The sequence below is a fragment of the Gopherus evgoodei genome, chromosome 22 (genome assembly GCF_007399415.2).
Source record: "Gopherus evgoodei ecotype Sinaloan lineage chromosome 22, rGopEvg1_v1.p, whole genome shotgun sequence".
NCBI classification, from domain to species: Eukaryota; Metazoa; Chordata; order Testudines; family Testudinidae; genus Gopherus; species Gopherus evgoodei.
In genome coordinates this window covers 14,401,893-14,423,194 of record NC_044343.1, presented here as the reverse complement: position 1 = coordinate 14,423,194, position 21,302 = coordinate 14,401,893, and the positions used below count along the sequence as shown (strand labels likewise).

The following is a 21,302-nucleotide window of genomic DNA, read 5'->3' as shown; positions in this document are numbered from 1 at the left end:
ACACCCCCTGCACCCAATCTTCGGACCCACCCCAGAGCCCACACCCCTAGCCGCAGCCCTCTGCCCCCTCCCACAAGCATTCTTAAGCCCAACCCCCACCACATGAATTTTGTTATGTGCACCAATATGAAGGTGATGAGTCACATCACCTCCATATTAGTGTACATAACAAAATTCATTCTGCACATGGTGGGAAAAATTAGAGGGAACACTGCTCCGGACCCCCACCCCTGCAGCCAGGCCCCCCCCACTGGAGCACCCTGCACTCAAACCTGCCACCCTGATGCCTCACCGCCTGCACCACCCTGAGCCCTCACATCCAGACCCCTATGCCACTGACCCCCAACTAGCTGCACCCAGACCCCCTGCCTAGTCCCACTGTCCTAGCATCCAACCCCACCCCACCCCCGCTGAGACCCCCACACCCAGATCCCTCCACTGAGCCCAACCACCTTCACCTGGAAGCCCCTGTAGAGTCCCATTGCCCCAGCACCTAGAATCACCCCACTCCCCCACAAGCCTCTGTGCACCCACATCCCCCCACTAAGCTGTCTGCACCCAGACTGTCCCACACAGAATCCTCTCACCCCATACCTGGAGACCTCACAGAGCCCCTCCACATCTGGATCCTGCCTGCCCGCCCCACACACCTGGGTGCAGATGGGCAAGACCCCAGGGTGTTTCTTGGATAGGCCCAGGTCTTGTGCTGTGTCAGGGTCAGGTGCAGCCTCACTGCTGAGTCCACGTCCCAGGGGCGGGAGGACAGCAGGTTGATCTCCCACCTTTGTGAATCCAGTGGCCTGTGCTCCTCACTGCCATGCTGGAGATCTGCATATATTTATTCATAAATAAAACTTGCAGAATTTTAATATTATGATGCCCTCAGGAGTATAACATATATTTGACCAAGTCATTTGGGAGACAAGCTCCATTGGATTCAGCACCTTCACTCCATCTTGGATCATGAATCTTCAATCAATATATAAGCCAGCCCACTAGAGCAACTAACAAAATGTAACATTGCTCGTTTAAATTATGCTTTTGCCAATATTTCTAAGATAACAACTGAAAGCCTTCCAGGCCTTCCTTATGCTTCAACAAAGGCTTAGAGAAGGGCATAGCCCCAATGTTTTCCTCTACACACCACTTAACTGACACTAAACCTGTAGAAACAGTAATATGGCATACTTATTTTGAAGGGTTCTACTTGCCTTAGGTTTCCCATTTTTCTGCTTCAAATCTTGAAGTACCCAAGGTATACAAGACAATTTCACTATCACTTGTTAAAATGTATACTGTTGGAAACGTGGGGAGAAGGAAGCCCTTTATACCTACAATTTTGTTTCAACACCACATTGCAGCTTGAATCTGACCAAAGTTTGAGACTGCATCTGGGTCTAATTCCATTAAGAAAAATGGAGACTGGAAAGCAAGCAAACTGCAGGCTTTAAGCTCCTATGGGGTTAAAGCGATTTATATTTAATTACAAGAACCAAATGAATGAGAGTTCATGTTGCCCACTAGTTCCTTTCATAAGTGAAGAATGGATAAAGAAACCTCAAAGTCGGGAAACACTAAGTTAAGGTACATACTACCCCGACATTGCATATTAGATTCTGCTCTCTTTCAGCACTACCACCTATTAGTACCCTGCCCTTACAGATGCTTCTGAACAGTCTGGTTAGTATGTGAGCTCTGTATAAGTCTAACTCCTTTTTACCAAAAGAAAACTCAGGTTTAGGTCTGGCACAGCAAACAGGATATGCCTACAATCAAACACTGACCCTGTTCCACACAAAGCACAGACTTGTACCACTCCCTTCACTCTGATCTTGAGGATTCCTTCTGAGACATTAGCTTCATTTAACCCTCACTAAGTCCCAGAGACCACTGTCATGTCAGACTGCAAACAATATCTACGCCAAGAAAACCTCCAGGCACCTCTGACCACCTACAGAACTCACTGGTGAAATGAGGCATTTAAAGAGAGGGGGAGGTGTATCAGTGACAACTCTGCCAACCTGCTCTAACTAATCCCTCCATTATTCAATAAAACTATCCCTACAGTGAACACAAATGGAGTGCATGCAGATAATCACTGGAATTCAAGTCTGTGGAACACACTGGAGGGGCGGGGGAGTACATTTTCTTAGTCCTTCCCATCTACTTATTATCGATTCAGTTTTTAAAAGCTAGAGGGAAGGACCATCAGATCCCTAGCCTGACCTCTTGTATAACAGGTCAGAAAATTTCATCCAGTTACCTACTCGTGTTCTGAATCTAATAAACTTGTTTAAGCCCCTTCCAGAAACGCTACCAGTTTCTATGGTATTCGAAAACTCCACAAGATGGAGAAACCACCACTTTCCTCGGTAGCTTGTTAACTTTTGCGCTCCCATTAATGAATCATTCCTGGGGCTACTGCAGAGTGAAGGTTGTTATTGTAACTCTTCATTTCCTGGTTTTCAGAGGTTTAAGTCTAGCTGCTTCTTCATTCTATAACAGCAGGAGGCACCACTGGCCAATCTTAACTGTGTTGTTGTAGCCATGCAGGAGAGAAGAGCCCTGTTGGAGGTGTACATACTACAATGCTCCTTCTGCCAACAAAACTCTCCTGCTTTGCTGACAAAATAAAACACCCCAACAGGAGGCACAGAGCTTTTTGCAGCAAAGTTATACCGACAAAGTGTCAGTGTAGACACCGGATTTGGTTATGTTGCTGTAAGTGGCCTCCAGGAGGCATCCCAGAATGCCCATCCTAGCCGCTCTGGTCAACAATTCAAACTCCACTGCCCTGCACCCAGACACACAGGCTTCCCTTTAAAGGCCCAAGAATTTTTGAAATTCCACTTGTTTGTTCAGCATGGACAGCTCACATCACATCTTCCCAGATGACCATGGCAGCTCCACGTAGCAAATACTCACACTTGGAGGGCACTTATGTTGTTGGATCTGCTGGCACAGTGGGGAAAGGAAGCTTTGCAGTCCCAGCTACACTCCCCCCTAGGAACTTCAATACCTCCAGACAGATTTCTCGTGGCATGTTGGATACAGGCTATGAACAGATCATACATTAGTGCCGCCCGAAGACAAAGGAGCTGAGGCTGGCATATTAGAAGGCAAGGGAGTCAAACCGTCGCTCTGGCGCTGTGCCAAAGACCTGTTGCTTCTATAAGGAGCTGAATGCCATTCCCACCGGTGACCCCACCTCTACCGCCAAGAGCCCCATGGATACTTAATTGGGGCTGGAGACAGCAAAATAGCAGACTCAATCCCAAGGATGAGGAGGTCGAGTTGAAGGATGATGTGGAGTACATGACATGGTCATCTGGTGGCACAACAAGTCAGGACCTCTTAACTCTGGAGGGGTCTAGCTAATCTCAGCAGTCCATCTCTGGCGCACATGATGCAGTAGAGAAGAGCCCTCGTAAGTGATCTTTTTTAACCGATTCCACTCAGTTATGAGGTAGAGGTGTCCTTTGCTTTGTATATTCTAGAAGTGGGTGAAGGGATAGAAATGTACAAGACTAGCTGTGTTTGCATGTGCTTCACATTCCACTGTGCAACTAAGCAATGCGGCAGAACAGTGTGTTAACGAACACAGATTTCACAGGAATCCTCCAAAGAGATCTCTAGGGAACTTTCCTGAATGGACCCACCAATCCTCTGCCAAAGATTCCTTGGCAGAGCTGCTTTGTTCCTTCCCCGGTAGCAGGAAACTTTCCCATGCCTATCAGCAGTTATTTGCACAGGGACCAAAGCACTACACAGGCGAGCAGCATAGGGATCTGGTCTGAAGCTGCACAAATGCAGAAGATGCATCCTTGCTTACCCTCAGGAGTGACATATTGGCTTCAACAACCCTTGCCTGTGGCAAACTGTGGCAACATTTACAATATAAAAAAAACCACATAATGAAATCCTTTGCCCCCTCGAGTGCCTGCTTCCCTCCCATCCCCGAACTCACCATGTTTAGGGTGTTCACTGAAGCTGTGAGCTTGCCAAGGGACAGTGAGAAATGATTACGTAAAGGAAAAAGAAAAAAGGGGGTGCATTTTACTATAGTGATTTGATGTGGTGCATGCACTAACAATCATGATTCTGTTTGTTTCTTGTGCTTCTGCACATGCGGCCTTCGGGGCCTTCCCTACACACCAGTGGAGTGCCTCTGCCAGATAAGGAAGCGATCAAGGGTGGCATCTTTCAAGAGGTGCTCTAATCCTCAGAAGCTGAAAAACAAGAATGCAGGGCATGGAGAGAGTCTTTAAAAGAAAATTATAAAAATAGGCAGAACAGAAAGAAGAGCCAGGAGCAAATTTTAATGGGCCAGGAGCGGATGATAAAAGTGATGGAGGAGCAAAATAAAATGTTGAAGTCCCTAATCACGTTGCAGGCTGAATTAATGCATGCTCGGCCCCTCTGCAGCCAACACAGAACTGCTTTCCATGCCCTCCCTAAACCCCACCCACACATTCCTTGCAACTTCTTGGCCCCTCTCAGTACCCCGCTCATTCCACACCTTCATCTTCCAAAATGATAGCTGGACTTACACACAGCTATAAGAGCCAGCAATGCCCTTCATTGTTCTCTCTCTCCCCCAAAGCCTAGTGTGTGTGTTAATTGGTATTTAATAAAAATATACTCTCTGAAAGATAACCAATCTTTATTTGCCTCCTACACACAGTGGCTGGTGCTGGAATTAATACCCAGTGGCAATTTGATCATTTGCTGAGTACAAATCACAGTGAGGAATCAACATTTTCATGCAAGGTGGCAAGTTAAAGCATTGCAGAGTGCTGTACAGAAAGACATGACTGGAGCTCATTGTCAAAATGGTGCCTCAAAGCCTCCTTGATTCAAACAGCCCCCAGTGTGACCCTCTAATAACTCTGGTATCTGGCTACTCAAAATCAGCTGCCAGGCAATCTGCCTCTGCACACCATCACAGGCAAAACTTAAGAACGTAAGAATGGCACTATTGGGTCAGACCAAAGGACCATCTAGCCCTGTATCCTGTCTTCCAACAGTGGCCAGTGCCAGATGCCCCAGAGGGAATGAACAGAACAGGTAATCATCAAGTGATCCATCCTGTCGCTCATTCCCAGCTTCTGGCAAACAAAGGCTAGGGACACCATCCTTGCCCATCCCAGATAACAGCCACTGATGGACATTCACAGAGGGTAGGTATCTAGTTCTTTTTTGAACTCTGTTATGGTCTTGGCGTTCACAACATCCTCTAGCAAGCAGTTTCACTGGCTGACTGTGTGTTGTGTGAAGAAATACTTCCTTTTGTTTGTTTTAAACCTGCTGCCTATTAATTTCATTTGGTGACCCCTAGTTCTTGTGTTATGAGAACTAGCAAACAACAATTATCTACACCAGTCATGACTTTATAGACCTCAAATCATATCTCCCCTTAGTTGTCTCTTTTCCAAGCTGAAAAGTCCCAGTCTTATTAATCTCTCCTCATACAGAAGCCATTCATACCCCTACTCATTTTTGTTGTCCTTTTCTGAACCTTTTCCAATTCCAATATATCTTTTTTTGACATGGGGGCGATCTGCACACAGTATCAAGATGCGGGTATAACATGGATTTAGAGAGGCAACACGATACTTTCTGTCCTATTATCTATCCCTTTCTTAATTATTCCTAGCATTCTGTTCACTTTTTTGACTGCTGCTGCACATTGAGTGGATGTTTTCAGAGAACTATCCACCATGACTCCAAGATCTCTTTCTTGAGTGGTAACAGCTAATTTAGACCCTATCATTTTATATGTATAGTTGGGATTATGCTTTCCAATGTGCATTACTTTGCATTTATCAACATTAAATGTCATCTGCCATTTTGTTGCCTAGTCACAGTTCTGAGAGATCCTTTTGTACCTCTTCATAGTCTGCCTGGGTCCTAACTATCTGCAAATTTTTCCACCTCACTGGTTTACCCCTTTTTCCAGATCATTTAATATGTTAAATAGGACTGGTCTCAGTACAGACCCCTGGGGGATACCACTATTTACTTCTCTCCATTCTGAAAATGGACCATTTATACATACCCTTTTTTCTTATCTTTTAACCTGTTATCAATCCATGAAAGTACCTTCCCGCTTATCCCGTGGCAGCTTACTTTGCACAAGAGACTTTGGTGAGGGACCTTGTCAAAGGCTTTCTGAAAAATCCAATTACGCTATATCCATTGGATTCCCTTGGTCCACATGCTTGTTGACCCCCTCAAAGAATTCTTTTCACCTTTAGCTTTACAAACATGGAACGCACAGCAGGCTGCTATGACCATGGGACTATTTTCCTCATTTACGTCTAACCCACCATAAAGGCAGCACCAGTGTGCTTTTAATCTGCCAAAGGAACATTCTATGGTCATTCTGCACCTGCTCAGCTTTGCTGCATTCTGCACCTGCTCAGCAGCATTGTCGCCTTGCTGCTGTCCAGGTTTCCCATTTAAGGCTTCATGAGATATGGTAGTATAGGGTACGCTAGGTCTCAGGGTCATTATGTGCATTTCAACATCCCCTCCTCCCCCCCAATTGGAATCTTCTGGTCTGGAAAATAAGTGCTTGCTTGGAGATTTCTGTACAGGCCAGTGTTCCTGAAGATGCATGAGTCACGCACTTTCCCAGACCACTCCACATTGATGTCAGTGAAACCATATATGCAAGACCATAGAGAAGTACCAATTTCTATTGATGTCATCCATCGCAAGATGGCCCGGGGCCAAAATTGGGACATGCATGCCATCCATCACCCTGTTGCAGTTAGGGAATCCCATTGCTGCAAAGCCATCCAACTTTTCATGCATTTTTCCAAGAGAGTCAGAGTCCTTCGTAGCAAGATGTGATTAATGGCTCTGCACACTTGCATTAACGCAGCCCCAGCAGTCAACTTTCCAACTCCAAACTGATTCACAACAGACGGGTAGAAGTCTGGAGTTGCCAGCTTCCACACAGCGATCACCATGCAGTTCTCCACCAAGAGGGCAGCTCTCATTTTGGTGTCCTTGTGTCGCAGCGCTGCAGCAAGCGCTGCACAAAGTTCCAGGAAGATGGCTTCCGTATCCAAAAGTTCAGCAACCACTGCTTATCATCCCAGACCTGTATAACACTGTGGTACGACCACACAGTGCAAAAGCAATAGTCCATGTGCACCTGTTCCATGAATACCAAAAGTAATCTGGTGTTTCTTTCCATGGCACAGAGTAGATCAGGAACCTCTGTTTCCTGTTCAGAATGGGTGCTCATGATATACTGCATGACCAGCCACAATGGGTTCATAACAGCAACCACAATAGTTGAAAGCAGTGCAGGATCCATACTTTCAGACAGAGATGGCAGGTGCACAGTGAACGAGTTGTTGAGAAATGCTGCGAAATGCAGTCAGAAACCCACGGAACGATGAGAGAGAAAAACTGCATCATGGGACATCGAGCCCACACCCATGATGCACTGTGATCCATTCCACCTTCCCACAACTTCTAGCTGCAGAAGGTGGCAAGCAGCACAGTGGGATAGCTACCCACGGTGCACTGCTCTCCGTCAATGCCAGAGCACCAACTGTGGACAAACTCTGCCAACAGAAGCAGCATTGTACAAACATGCACAAGCGCTGTAATCATACTGGGTTTTGATCATCAGTGTAATTTGTGATGACAAAACTCTGTAGCATAGACAAGACCTCAGTATGGTTTTTTAGAATGATTGACTATAGGGATCCAAATTCTTTGGGCGAGTGTGATCGTGGCAAACATGCTCAGCTCTCCTAGATACCAATGTCTGCTTGGACAGCCAACCTCAAGGAAGTGGCTTCAACTACTTTTTTTCAAGTGATTTAGGAAACTAACTCGATGCTCTGAGTGGGGAACATGAGCAGGGATCCATTTGGGCAGTCTAAAGTCAGTAACTATGGTATTTAAGAGTTATTTTCCTTTAAGAACTGTCCCCATGAATCCTCAGAATACCCAACTCTTGGAAAAACAAGCCATAGTCCCTGTCCCCCCCCAGGTGAGTTTGAGTACCTCCAACCCTCCCTGAGACATCACAAATACTGCAGAAAAAGCCAGTGAGGTAGGTAAGCTGGAAATCTCAATAGCAATGTTCCTCTTTCATCCCCAACAGAAGAGAATCTGTAATATTCTGAGGTACTGCAACCCAGGTATCCAAGTGGTTAAGGCACTACACCATGCAGACTCCCAAGATGTAGCCTGGTAAATAGTGTCACATGTACCCTGGTAAATAGTGTCACATGAACACAAGGCTTACCACTTGTAGAAAAAAAGCTACAGGTTTACGATGGGAACCTCTCAAAGGACACTGTCCCCCTAACAGTATGAAAAAATCCTCTTAAGCAAGCTGAAAACAGCTATGGCGCCTCTTGGCTCCAGTGAATTTCACCGTTTGTGATGGAATGAGAGTGGACTTGTTCAGGCAAACCCTAAGGACTCAGGATGCTTTACACACTTTTCTGAGGGCTTGTCTACGCTTGGAATGCTACAGTGGCACAGCTGCAGCACTGGATCTATGGCATTGTAGCACTTCAGTGTAAGCACTTTTCCAATTAGCATAGCTAATCCACCTCCACAAGAGGAGGTAACTAGGCAATGGAAGACTTCTTCCAACAACCTAGCACTATCAGATCCAGGGGTTAGGTTGGCTTAACTACGTCTTTCAAGCATATGGATTTTTCACACCCCTGAACAATGTAGCTGGGTCAACGTAACTTTTGAGTATAGACCTGGCTGGCCTGAGGTACATCTTGCAGTGTGTGCGTACAGTCAGATACAAATATCCAGACACCCAAGAAAGCCCATTGCCACAGGCAGATGTTTCATGAAAAGCTGGTGATGAAGACACCAAAGGTTAGAAAGCAGTATTGGTATTTGCCTGGACAAGGTTGGAGATACATTCAATAACTGTGACGTTCATATCTTGACTCAACTTTGCTCTATGGAGCTTCATCCAACTGATGACCTGCTTCCAGAGGCAGAGAACCTCCCTCTGGAAAAAAGTTCAGTCTCACATGAAGTCAGGAAGAACTCTGTCTCCCTAACCAAAAAGTAGTGGATATCCTTATTTTGTTCCTTCAGGAGCCAAATTTATAAAGCAGCATGTCTCACTGAAGGCAGTCATCTTGCCATCACTGTTCATTAAATGCCAAGTCTCACCCACAAAGTGGCCGAAAACTAAGCTTACATCCCTAAATGCTCTGGCCACTACCAAAGCTGAAAGGTCATACAAGTGAAAATAGTCAAGCCTTTCTCAAGAACCAAATTTGGTGTGTTTGGTTCTAAAATGGAGGGCAGAGGGAGGGAGGAGGAAAGACACTGGGAGTAGTGAGCTACATAGAAGGTGGTCACATCCTCAATTGCTTGTTCTGCAGAATATAAGAAATCTATGGGCTTTTTTTGCTGAATCAGTGAATTCTAAGTCTAAGACTTCAGAATGGCCTTCATATCGCCAGAAGGGGAAGCACTGGCTGCTTTTCTGGTGGAGACAAAGATGAAAGAAGTTTCTGGCTCAGCCTCCACATTCTCATCTTCCTGTTTTACGGGGCCTGTAAGACTGAGATGACAGCTGTTTATAAGCCAAATTTTGGTTGCCATAAATTTATGGCAGGTCAGAAAGTCCAGAGTCAATATTCAGAGCTCTTCCAGCTCCAAGGCAACACGACAGTCCCATGATCTTATTTCAACCATAATGGCAAAAGACAGCTGTTCTCCACCAACAGGACAAGGAGTCAAGGATCTGGCAAATTATATGCTAGACTTGGCTACCATTGTACACTGGGCCTCCAAATAGCCTATCTCCTCAGCAACAGTGGCTCCCATTAATATATCACATCTATCCTCTGCTCCCTACACTAGCTTCTCACAGAATATCAAATCAAGTTCAAGGTATCTGTCTTTATCCTCAAGGAATTTGATGGCCTTGGCCTAGTACATCTAAGAGGTTGCCCTAAAGTTCTAAGATGAAGACCATTCTTAACCCCTTCACTCCTCAGGAACAACTGAACTTTCTACAATAAGAGAAGGTGGTCTATTACTCCTGGGGGAATTCTCCATCACTGCACAAGCGCAGAATTAATGTCCCCTGTAGATAAATTCATTCACATGCACCTTCTGAGCAGCCGGGGGGGGGGGGGGGGGGGAAGGGGGCAAGTCTGGTTTGGGCATCAGAAGCAGCCAGGGGAGATGTAAATCACCACCTCAGGAGATGTGGGAGCGGGGGGGAAGGCGGGAGACAAAGGGACAGGACTTCCTCTTCTCCTGCACGGGCTGCTCCTGGGGTTGGGTCAGACCCACCTCCAGGAACCTCCCCCACTTCAGAAAGCTCTGCACATACACCCCACTTCCTGACCCTATCTCTCCCAGCAACCAGGGGGAGGGGTCACTGTATGGGGAGCTGCCCCTCATCGGCCCAACCCCCATGCATCCAGACCCCACCTGCATCTGGACTTCCCTGCCAAGCGCCTGACTGATTCAAGGCATCAGGAAACCATGGCACAAGCTGCATCTCTAACAGAAGAGGAACCAGCATCTCACTTTTCCTGATGCTGAAACATACAAAATAACTGGTAGCAGCTAAGCTTGACTGAATATGACATAACTAATCTTTTTTAGATCAATAGAGGCACTTTAGTATGCATTCCTCAGTCTTTCTAGTGAAAGAAATATCAGATCTTACTAGCAGAGCTTCCACAGTTCCTGATACCAAGACCGCAACACAGAAGAAACACTAGCAGTGGATACCAAGGCCTGCACCCTCCTTTACATCAAGATGGGAACAAGAGAATTTGTCAGCACCACGACTCTTCCCTAGCTGGAGGGTGAAGCAGAAGTGTCCAGGTGCCAAGAAACTGATCTGAAGTCTCAAACCTGCTTAGCAGACTCAATAATGAAGAGTAGAGATTTATTAAGATCCCACCTGATCATAGAAATCAAAAACATGGAACCCTAATGACATTACTGCATTGCATGAAACAGGTCTCATTTAACATCCCTAGCTGCTTCAGCCATGCGACGTAGCCCAAAACAGGCAAAATGGCTATTCAGTCAAGCACTCTAGCAGGACCAGCGTCAGGAAAAAGTAACAAGCCTAAGAGGGCAGTGCCCCAGGCAATGTCCATCAACACTCTTCTTTTTAAATAAAAATGCAGCAAGCTAATCTTGTGGGGAGGGAGAAACACCAATGCCATCCCACCCCCCCAGTGCCTGCACTCAGCCAGACCCCCAGCCTCCTGCACCAATGCCACTGTACCCCCCCAGTGCCCGCACTCAGCCAGACCCCCAAGCTCTGCACCAATGCCATCTACCTCCACACCCGCACTCAGCCAGAAGCCCAGTCTCCCCCCCAATGCCATCTACCCCCACATACCTGCACTCAGCCAGACCCCCAGCCTCCCCCCAATGCCATCTACCCCCACACACTCGCAATCATCCAGACCTCCAGCCTCTTCCCCAATGCCATCTGTGATGAACTAGGAATGTTCTTAATGTTTTCTCTGAATACTGTGTTGGTGCCTCAATGTCCCCATGGCAGTTCTTAAGTAGCTGGCAGAACAAAGGACAAGGGCACCTAAATGCCTGGCACTCTGTCTCCTAGCAACTGATGGCCTGGGCCCCTCCTCTGCAAAGGTGCCAGCTGAAGGTGTTGGAGACAAAGAGATCAGGTGACCTGCTGGCCCAGGAAAGGAGCTGAGCAGAGGAGGAGGGGCTGGAGGGGGTTGTTAGTCTGGAGTTGACTGGGGATGAGGAGTGAAGTGCAGACATGGGGTCTGGCTCACTGACCCCCAGAATGGACCCAGCCAAGGGGTCTGGTTCGCTGTATCGATCAAGCTCTATTTCAGACTCTGTTCCTGTCATCGAATAAATCTCTGTTTTACTGGCTGGCTGAGAGTCACATCTGACTGCGAAGTGGGGGTGCAGGACGCTGTGGCTTCCCCAGGACCCTGTCTGGGTTGGCTCGCTGTGGGAAGCATACGGAGGGGCAGAGGATGCTGAATGCGCCAAGGAGAGACCCAGGAGGTGAAGATGTGTGAGCTTCTTGCCCTGAACGAGTCTGCTCCAGGCGAGTGGAGGCTCCCCAAAGTCCTGACTGGCTTGGTGGGGAGCAGTTCCAGAGCATCGCCTGGTGACTCTGTGACACCATCCCACTCCCCCCAGTGCCCACACTCAGCCAGACCCCCAGGCTCTGCACCAGCATCACCCTACTCCCCACACCCGCACTCAGCCAAACCCCCAGCCTCCCCACCAACGCCAGCCCACCCGCCCGCACTCAGCTAGACGCCCAGTATCTGCACCAATGCCATCCCACCCCCCCAGTGCCCACACTCAGCAAGACCCCCAGCCTCCCCCACCGCCATCCCACCCTCCCCCCAGTGCCTGCACTCAGCCGGACCCCCAACCTCCCCACCAACACCATCCCACCCCCCCTAGTGCCCACACTCACCGAGACCCCCAGCCTCCCCCACCAACCCCATCCCACCCCCCAGTGCCCGCACTCAGCCAAACCCCCAGCCTCCCCACCAATGCCAGCCCACTCCAACCCAACCGCCCGCACTCAGCTAGACCCCCAACCTCTGCACCAACGCCATCCCACCCCCCCGCACTCAGCCAGACCCCTAGCCTCCCCACCAATGCCATCCCACCCCCCAGTGCCCGCACTCAGCCAAAGCCCCAACCTCCCCACCAATGCCAGCCCACTCCAACCCAACCGCCCGCACTCAGCTAGACCCCCAGTCTCTGCACCAACCCCATCCCACCCCCCCACACTCAGCCAGACCCCCAGCCTCCCCCACCAACCCCATCCCACCCCCCAGTGCCCGCACTCAGCCAAACCCCCAGCCTCCCCACCAATGCCAGCCCACTCCAACCCAACCGCCCGCACTCAGCTAGACCCCCAACCTCTGCACCAACCCCATCCCACCCCCCCCCGCACTCAGCCAGACCCCCAGCCTCCCCCACCAACCCCATCCCACCCCCCAGTGCCCGCACTCAGCCAAACCCCCAGCCTCCCCACCAATGCCAGCCCACTCCAACCCAACCGCCCGCACTCAGCTAGACCCCCAACCTCTGCACCAACCCCATCCCACCCCCCCCGCACTCAGCCAGACCCCCAGCCTCCCCCACCAACCCCATCCCACCCCCCAGTGCCCGCACTCAGCCAAACCCCCAGCCTCCCCACCAATGCCAGCCCACTCCAACCCAACCGCCCGCACTCAGCTAGACCCCCAACCTCTGCACCAACGCCATCCCACCCCCCCGCACTCAGCCAGACCCCTAGCCTCCCCACCAATGCCATCCCACCCCCCCAGTGCCCGCACTCAGCCAAAGCCCCAACCTCCCCACCAATGCCAGCCCACTCCAACCCAACCGCCCGCACTCAGCTAGACCCCCAGCCTCTGCACCAACCCCATCCCACCCCCCCCGCACTCAGCTAGACCCCCAGTCTCTGCACCAATGCCATCCCACCCCCCCCAGTGCCCACACTCAGCAAGACCCCCACCCCCCCAGTGCCTGCACTCAGCCAGACCCCCTGCCTCCCCACCAACGCCACCCCACCCCCCTCAGTGCCCGCACTCACCCAGACCCCCTACCTCCCCACCAACGCCATCCCACCCTCCCAGTGCCCTCACAGATGGCTCCCCAGCCTCCAGCTCGGCCCTTGCTCCAGCTCCTAAACCCCCATCCCGCCAGGCCCGACGCCCTCACTCAGCCAGGGCGCCGCTATCAGCACGGCTCCTTCCGGCCGCTGAGCCCTCCACCTCTGGAGCCCCCGCCCGCAGCCGGCCCGGCCCGAGGCCCCGGCCCACACACGCGGGGACTCGAACTCCTGCTCCCCCGACCAGGAGGCCACCCACGACGGGACGGGGCTCTGCCAGCGGCGCCTCACCTCTTAGGGGGCCCGTCCCCGGCGCTGCCTGCCCCGTTAGCCGCCGCTGCCGCCTCCTCCATTTTGCCGCTGCCCTCAGCCCCCACGGCCGCCATTTCCTCCGCGCAGCCCCTTTGTGTAAGCAGCGCCCGCCCCGCGCCGCGCCGCGGAGAACGCTGGGAAAGGGGCGGGGCTGAGACCCTGGCGGCCTCGCTGACGTCACGGGGGCCGTTGCCGGGCTCTGGGTGGGGTCCGCGCGATGGCGCGAGACGAGGGAGGTCGGGCGGCGCTGGGGCCTGGCGGCGGCGCTGTGCTTGAGGGGGGTTCGAGCCGTGCCGGGAGGGGCCTTGCCTGGAGGGCGTTCGGCGCAGGGCGGGTCCCACTGCCGGGGTCGTGCGGGGGTGGGTCCCGTGCCTGCCGGAACGGGGGGGGGCCGTGCGAGGGGCAAAGCAAACAGGTGTTTCCTGCGCACGCCCGTTTGCGGGGCTGTGCTGGGACCCTCCCCACCAGCCCCCGGCTGGCAGCGTGCCAGGCTGGCTGCAGGGCGGCCCCTGAACACAGCTCTGTGGCTGCCACGTCTGTGTACCAGTGACCTCTGAGTGTGACCCCTCCCCCTGTAAATTAAAAACACCTGTAAATATGTTTAACACCATTATAAATGCTGGAGGCAAAGGGAAGGATTAAGGTGAAGGTTGACAGCTATAGGCCCCCCCCCCAGTAATAACCTCACACCCCCACAAGGAGTCCTAACCCCCAGGTTAAAAACCCCTTTTAGCTGTTAGAGGAGCCTCCCTGTTGGTGCGCACCATCCCAAAATAGGCCTACTGTTTAAACCATGGCACCAATGATTTCAGTTTCATAGTATGAAACAAAGCTCTCAACTAAAGCTAAAGTAAATTTTTTATTAATCTTTGATACAAGACACACACTTTCTCAATTTGTTGAGTTTTGTAACTTGGCCCCTGCCTAGCGAGTGCTGTTGAGTTGAGAGTGAGTTGCTCCATCAGGGTATGCCAGGTACAGTTCTGGTGCCCTCAGTTTGCACAACCGACAACAACCCTTTATCACTCCTGCCCCAATAATGGGGGGGGGGGGCGGGAAAAGGGGAAGGAATCCAAGATCAGCCATAAATGATAATTAGGGCAAACAGTCCCATCATACTGAGCACTTAGGCAGGTGGGTGTGTCCATGAAAACAAGATCAGCTCCTGAAGTCTTTTTCCACAGTTCACCACTAGATGTCAGGGAAGAGCTCATTTAGATTCTGCATACATGTAAATCACCTGGAGTTTAGTTACTTGAGGGCGCAGGAACAAAGGACTCTGATAAAATCTTCATGTGCAAAAGTAAGTTTGTTTTTTCAGAATCAGCCTAACACTTTCACTAACACTTAAGCTCTATTTTAAAAAAAATGAGGCTTCAAACAAGCCTCAGAAATGTCAACACATAATGCTCAGTTTCATGTATTTATAGGATAAACCTTATAAGAGAAGATAAAGGGCTGACCTAGGAGGAAAGGCCTTAAAAGCCAGAAGCTAAGCGACCAAGAGGAGCTAGTAAACAGGGGAGTTTGAGAGAGGGAGTCATAATATAATCATGATGGTTAGGAAGGGCCGCATTGCCAGTGCTAATACTACTCCTGTCTCCTCCACCTGTGCCTGTCTCCAGACAGAGAACCTAACCATGGATGCCTCTACTCAGATCCTGGTGTGGATTTGCAGACTGTGGCCTGCATTTCCCACTTACAGAAAGCCAGGCTGGGCAGACCATCCAGTGTGAGAAGTGCCTGCTGGTGGAATCTCTTAGGAAGCAGATGGGAGAGCTACAGGAGGTGGTGGATAGGCTGAGGAGCGTGCATGTGAGGAATTCATTGACGGTTTTCATATGGAGACTTCCAAGGCTGAGGAGGCTACCCAGCTAGAGAGGACTGCTGTCACACCCCCCGGGGAGGAGGATAAGGCTCTGGTACAGGGAGGACACTGGCTGCTGGTTACTTCTGGCAGCAGGTAGTGCTCCACCCCTACTCCCAACCCACCCATCATGGTGATGGAAAACAATTATGCTACCCTGCAATGAGGAATCACCTCCAGAAGGAGGAGGAGAAGCCATGTACCCCCACAGCTAGGAGGATCACAGACATCACCCCCAGGAGGAAACATAGGTTGGTGACTCTCTTTTGAGGGGGATGGAGACGCCCATCTGTTGCCCTGACATGGCATCCCAGGAGGTACGCTGCCTGTCAGGGGCCATATCTGAGACATTGTGGAGGGATTGTCAAGGATCATCCGGCCCTCTGACTAGTACCCCCTGCTACTCATCCGTGCGGGCACTAATGATACTGCAAGGTATGACCCTCTGCAGATCAGAAGTGACTACAGGACTCAGAGTAAGGGTGAGGGAGTTGGGAGTGCAGGTGGTGTTCTCTTCAGTCCTTCCAGTCAAGGACAGGAGCCTCAGCGGAGACAGAAGCATCCTGGAGGTGAATGCCTGGCTGGGAAGATGGTGTCACCAGGAGGGCTTCGGCTTCCTTGACTACAGGATGCCATTCCAGGAAGAAGGACTACTAAACAGAGATGAAGGCCACTTATCAGGGAAGTGGAAGAGCATATTTAGCTACAGACTAGCTAACCTTGTAAAGAGGGCTTTAAAAATAGGTTCAACGGGAGCAGGTGACTAAGCCCACAGGTAAGTAAACCTGGTAGAAGGGTTGGAATCCGGGGGGGCATGGGCTGTTATAGCAGAAATAAGGGAGAAGCAAAAATAAGGGAGAAGCAAGACAAAACTTTGGGGGGCAAATTAAATCAGTATCTTAGATGTCTGTCTGTATACTAATGTGTGAAGTATGAGGAATAAGCAGGAAGAACTAGAAATGCTAGTAAACAAACAACGATGACAGTTGGCATCACCAGACTTGGTGGGATAATATGCATGACTGGAATATTGGTATAGAATGATACAGCTTGCTCAGGAAGGACAGGCAGGGAAAAGAGAGGTGCTGCCTTATATATTAAAAATGTATACACTTGGGACTGAGGTTGAGACAGAAATAAGAGACACTTCTTGAAAGTCTCTGGGTAAGGATAAAAGGGATAAAAAAAAGGGTGATGTCATGGCAGGGATCTACTGCAGACAACCAAACCAGGAAGAAGAGGCTTTTTTAAAAAATCATCCAAAGCACAGGAACTGGTGGTGATGGAGGACTCCCACTACCCAGACATCAGTTGGGAAAATAAACACACCAGGGCACAGATTATCCAACAAGTTTTTGGAATGAATTGGAGACAATTTTTTATTTCAGAAGGTGAAGAAAGCTACTAGGGGGAGGCTGTTCTAGATTTGATTTTGACAAATAGGGAAGAACTGGTTGCGAATTTGAAAGTGGAAGGCAGCTCGAGTGAATGTGATCATGAAATGATGAGTTCATGATTCTAGGGAATGGTAGAAGGGAGAACAGCACAATAAGAACAATGGATTTCAAGAAGGCAGACTTTAGCAAACTTGGATAGTTGGTAGGTAAAATCCCATGGGAAGCAAATGTAAGGAGAGAAACAATTGAAGGCAGTTGTCTCTTTGAAAAATTGCCATTAAGGGCACAAGAGCAAAACTATCCCACTGTGTAAGATAGGTAGGTAGTATGACAAGAGACCACCCTGGCTTAACCAGGAGATCTTCAACGATCTAAAACTCAAAAAAAAAACAGTCCTACAAAAAAATGGAAACTCGGAATACAAGTATGTAGGGACAAAATTAGAAAAGCCAAGGCACAAAATGGAAGGAAACAAGCAAACATTCTACAAATACATTAGAAGCAAGAGGAAGATGAAGGACAGAGTAGGCCCATTACTCAATGAGGCAGGAAAGATAACAGAAAATGTGGAAATGACAGTGGTGCTTAATGCCTTCTTTGTTTCGGTTTACACTAAGAAAGTTGGTGGCGACTGGACGTCTAACATAATAATGAAAATTAGGTAGGATCAGAGTCTAAAATAGGGAAAGAACAAGTCTAAATTACTTAGACAAGTTAGATGTCTTCAAATCACCAGGGCCTGATTAAATGCATCCTAGAATACCCAAGGAGCTGACTGAGGAGATGAGCCATTAGCGATTATCTTTGAAAAGTCATGGAAGTCGGGAGACGTTCCAGAAGACTGGAAACGGGCAAATATATAAGGCTCATTTACAGGAAGGGAAATAAGGACAACCTGGGGAATTACAGATGAGTCATCTTAACTTCTGTACCCAAAAAGATAATGGAGCAAATAATTAAGCAAACACCTAGAAGATAAGTTGATAAACAGTCAGCATGGATTTGTCAAGAACAAATCGTGTCAGATCAACCTGATAGATTTCTTAGACAAGGTACAAGCATTGTGGAAGGGGGAGGGGGAGAAAGTGGTATATCTTGACTTTAGTAAGGCTTTTGATACTGTCTTGCATGACCATCTCAAACAAACTAGGGAAATACAACCTAGATGGAGCTACTATAAGGTGGGTGCATAACTGGTTGGAAAATCATTCCCACAGAGTAGTTATCAGTAGTTCACAATCAAGCTGGAAGGGCATAATGAGTTGCATCCTGCAGGGATTGGTTCTGGGTCCGGTTCTGTTCAATATCATCATCAATGATTTAGATAATGGCATAGAGAATATGCTTAAAGTTTGAAGACAATACCAGTACTGCAGAAGAGGATCTAGGGGTCATAGTGGATCACAAGCTAAATATGAGTCAACAGTGTAACGCTGTTGCAAAAAAAAAAAAAGCAAACATCATTCTGGGATGTAGTAGCAGGAATATTGTAAGTAAGACACGAGAAGAAATTCTTCCTCTTTACTCTGAGCTGATTCAGCCTTAGCTGGAGTATTATGTCCAGTTCTGGGTGCCACATTTCAGGAAAGACGTGGACTAATTGGAAAAAAGTCCAGAGAAGAGCAACAAAAATGATTAAAGGCTTAGCAAACATGACCTATGAGGGAAGATTGAAAAAAAATTGGGTTTGTTTAGTCTGGAAAAGAGAAGATGGGGGGTGGGGGGGACATGATAATGTTTTCGAGTACATAAAAGGTTGTTACAAGGATGACAGAGAAAAATTGTTCTTAACCTCTGAGGACAGGACAAGATGCAATGGGCTTAAATTGCAGCAAGGGCAGTTTAGGTTGGACATTAGGAAAAACCTCCTAACCGTCAGGGTTGTTAAGCCCTGGGATAAATTGCCTAGGGAGGTTGTGGAATCTCCAATCAGTGGGAATTTAAGAACAGGTTTGACAAACACCTGTCAGGGATGGTCTAGATAATACTTAGTCCTGCTCTGAGTGCAGGGGACTAGACTAGATTATTTCCAGTTCTAGGATTCTATGATAAAAGCCTTCTACTGAAACCGGTTACTCCATGAGCTCAAGACAACTGTGCTCTGGATCTAAAGATCCCAGCCTGTTGGTGACACCTGGAGAGAGGTCAGTGTGGTTCCACAGGATGGAATTTTTGTATTTGCCAAATTCTAAGTATTTTAAAAGAATTAGGAAATCACATTTAAAAAAAGTTAAAGGAATGTTAATGTTGCAAAGCCAGGAACTCAAAAATAATGAAGTGCCAGATTAAGGATGCCTGTTCAACCTTAATTCAGCCCCTTTGTGTGCACGCATTATGATACAGTCTGTAATTACATGGTCAAATGCTATACTTCCACTGGACCCTGCCTGCCTTGAACAGGCATGCGGCAGCAGGATAGGACTCCATGGGCTGCTGGATTTCAGGTTCTTGTCTGGTTCTGCTCTTCTCCCCTATACACACAGTGTTGTCCTTCTTGGAGGATGCCAGGTCAGTGTCCCAGCTAGGGTTGCCAGGCATCTGGTTTTCAACTGGAACACCTGGTCAAAGGGACCCTGGTGGCTCCGGTCGCTACTGCTGACTTGGCTGTTAAAAGTCCAGTCAGTGGCGCTGCAGGGGCCCAGGGCTAAGGCAGGCTCCCTGGCTCTGTGCGGCTCCTGGAAGTGGCCAAGTCCCTGTGGCCCCTAGGCACATGGACAGCCAGGGAGGCTCTGCGAGTTGCCCACATCCCAAGTGACAGCTTTCTGACCTCAGGGATGCTTCTGGGTTCCTCTCCTTCCCATGTTGTCTCTTGAATCCCTTTCTATTCCTTTACAGCTGTTTTCTCTCATTCCTTCACTCTGGCCTCTTGGCCCCTGTGACAGTATGGAGTCCCAGTGCAGAGCTGAGATAATCTCGGTCCTCTCTCTCACAGGTAGCCAGGAGTACATAGTGTGTCTAGCCATCACACTAGTGGTCACTGGGTTTGCCTCTCCTGCCTAGTCTGAGCAGATGTCCTATGGCCAGGGACTGAGAATCCTGTTAGCACTGGAAATAGCTAGTGATAAAAATCCACATTTTCCCCTACACCAGCTGTCCAATTTGCCAGGTACATCATGATATCCCCTGTTCTGGATCAGAGGATCTAGCCCTGCTGCTGGCTTCACATGCTCTTGCAGGGGTAGACTGGCTGGACCTGATTCCTCTTGCAGTGACACTGGTGTCAATCATCAATAACTTTGTGGAAGTCCTTGAGATTACACTGGTGTAAAATCTGTGGGAAGGAAGAATCAGGCTCATAATGTTTATATTAAAAAAATCTAGGTTTTTGTGATAACAAGATTGTTACAAAATCAGACCTCTCTATAACAGAAGGGCACCTTTTTCCAGTTGTACACAGTCTGGCAGAAGGAAAAAAAAATCACATCTCCCACAGAGGCTGCTGAGATGAGCTCGTAGAGCCTGAATCTTTGGAAAGGGCAAGAGACAGAATGATATTTATTGTCCTTAATGACATGCGGAGGCTGAATTTCTAAATCATCCTGTGGAGGGGCAGATGACCCATCCCACACCAGCTGATAAGAAGGTGTTAAAGAACTCCTGTTGTCAGCTTCAGCCCCCATCCATTGCACCTGTGAGGCATGTCAGGCCTGGGGGCTGGTTCTTGTGGGTGACACTCAGTGCTGTTTGGGGTGATGCTGGGAAGCAAGCTGAGCTAGGGCCTCTGATGAGGGTCCTGTGATACTAATGGAAGGGTGGCTTGAGGATGGCACCTGCCTGAGCTCCTGAGGAAGAAGCTGGACTGCAGAACTAAGTCCCAGCCCAGCCTTTAGTAATGCAGAAGAGTGGGTGCTGTGATGGCCTGCAGCTTCCCCCACCCTGGCACGAGGAAGGGGCCTGACCTCCTGAGGACCGTGGAAGTATTTTCCTCTTGTTAGGATTCTCCATATCCCTGGCAGGGGGTGGACTCACGTGGGGTACAGCCCTCCAGCTGCATCTCTATATCCCAGAATGGGACCCTAGGGCTGCTGCTGCCCAGAGAATGACATTTGAGGGAAATGAGGCACCTGCCCTCACCACAAGGGGGCCATCTCCAGACATAACCATCAACACCCCC

At 49.2% G+C, this 21,302-nt stretch overlaps 1 protein-coding gene across 4 annotated transcripts in view; it reads right to left on the bottom strand.

Annotated features, from left to right (window-relative positions):
- The window catches only part of HNRNPM (heterogeneous nuclear ribonucleoprotein M), a 52,587-nt gene extending 38,553 nt beyond the window's left edge, over window positions 1-14,034 (bottom strand). For 2 of the 4 annotated variants that reach the window (XM_030540721.1, XM_030540722.1), the window contains exon 1: window positions 13,904-14,034. In XM_030540721.1, the coding sequence (XP_030396581.1) occupies window positions 13,904-13,998 (95 nt within the window). In that variant the 5' untranslated portion in view covers window positions 13,999-14,034. Of the gene's footprint in view, window positions 1-650; window positions 829-13,903 lie in introns of those variants that run through there. The other 2 variants (XM_030540720.1, XM_030540725.1) reach the window with 2 other exon arrangements.
- Window positions 14,035-21,302: the final 7,268 nt, after the last annotated feature.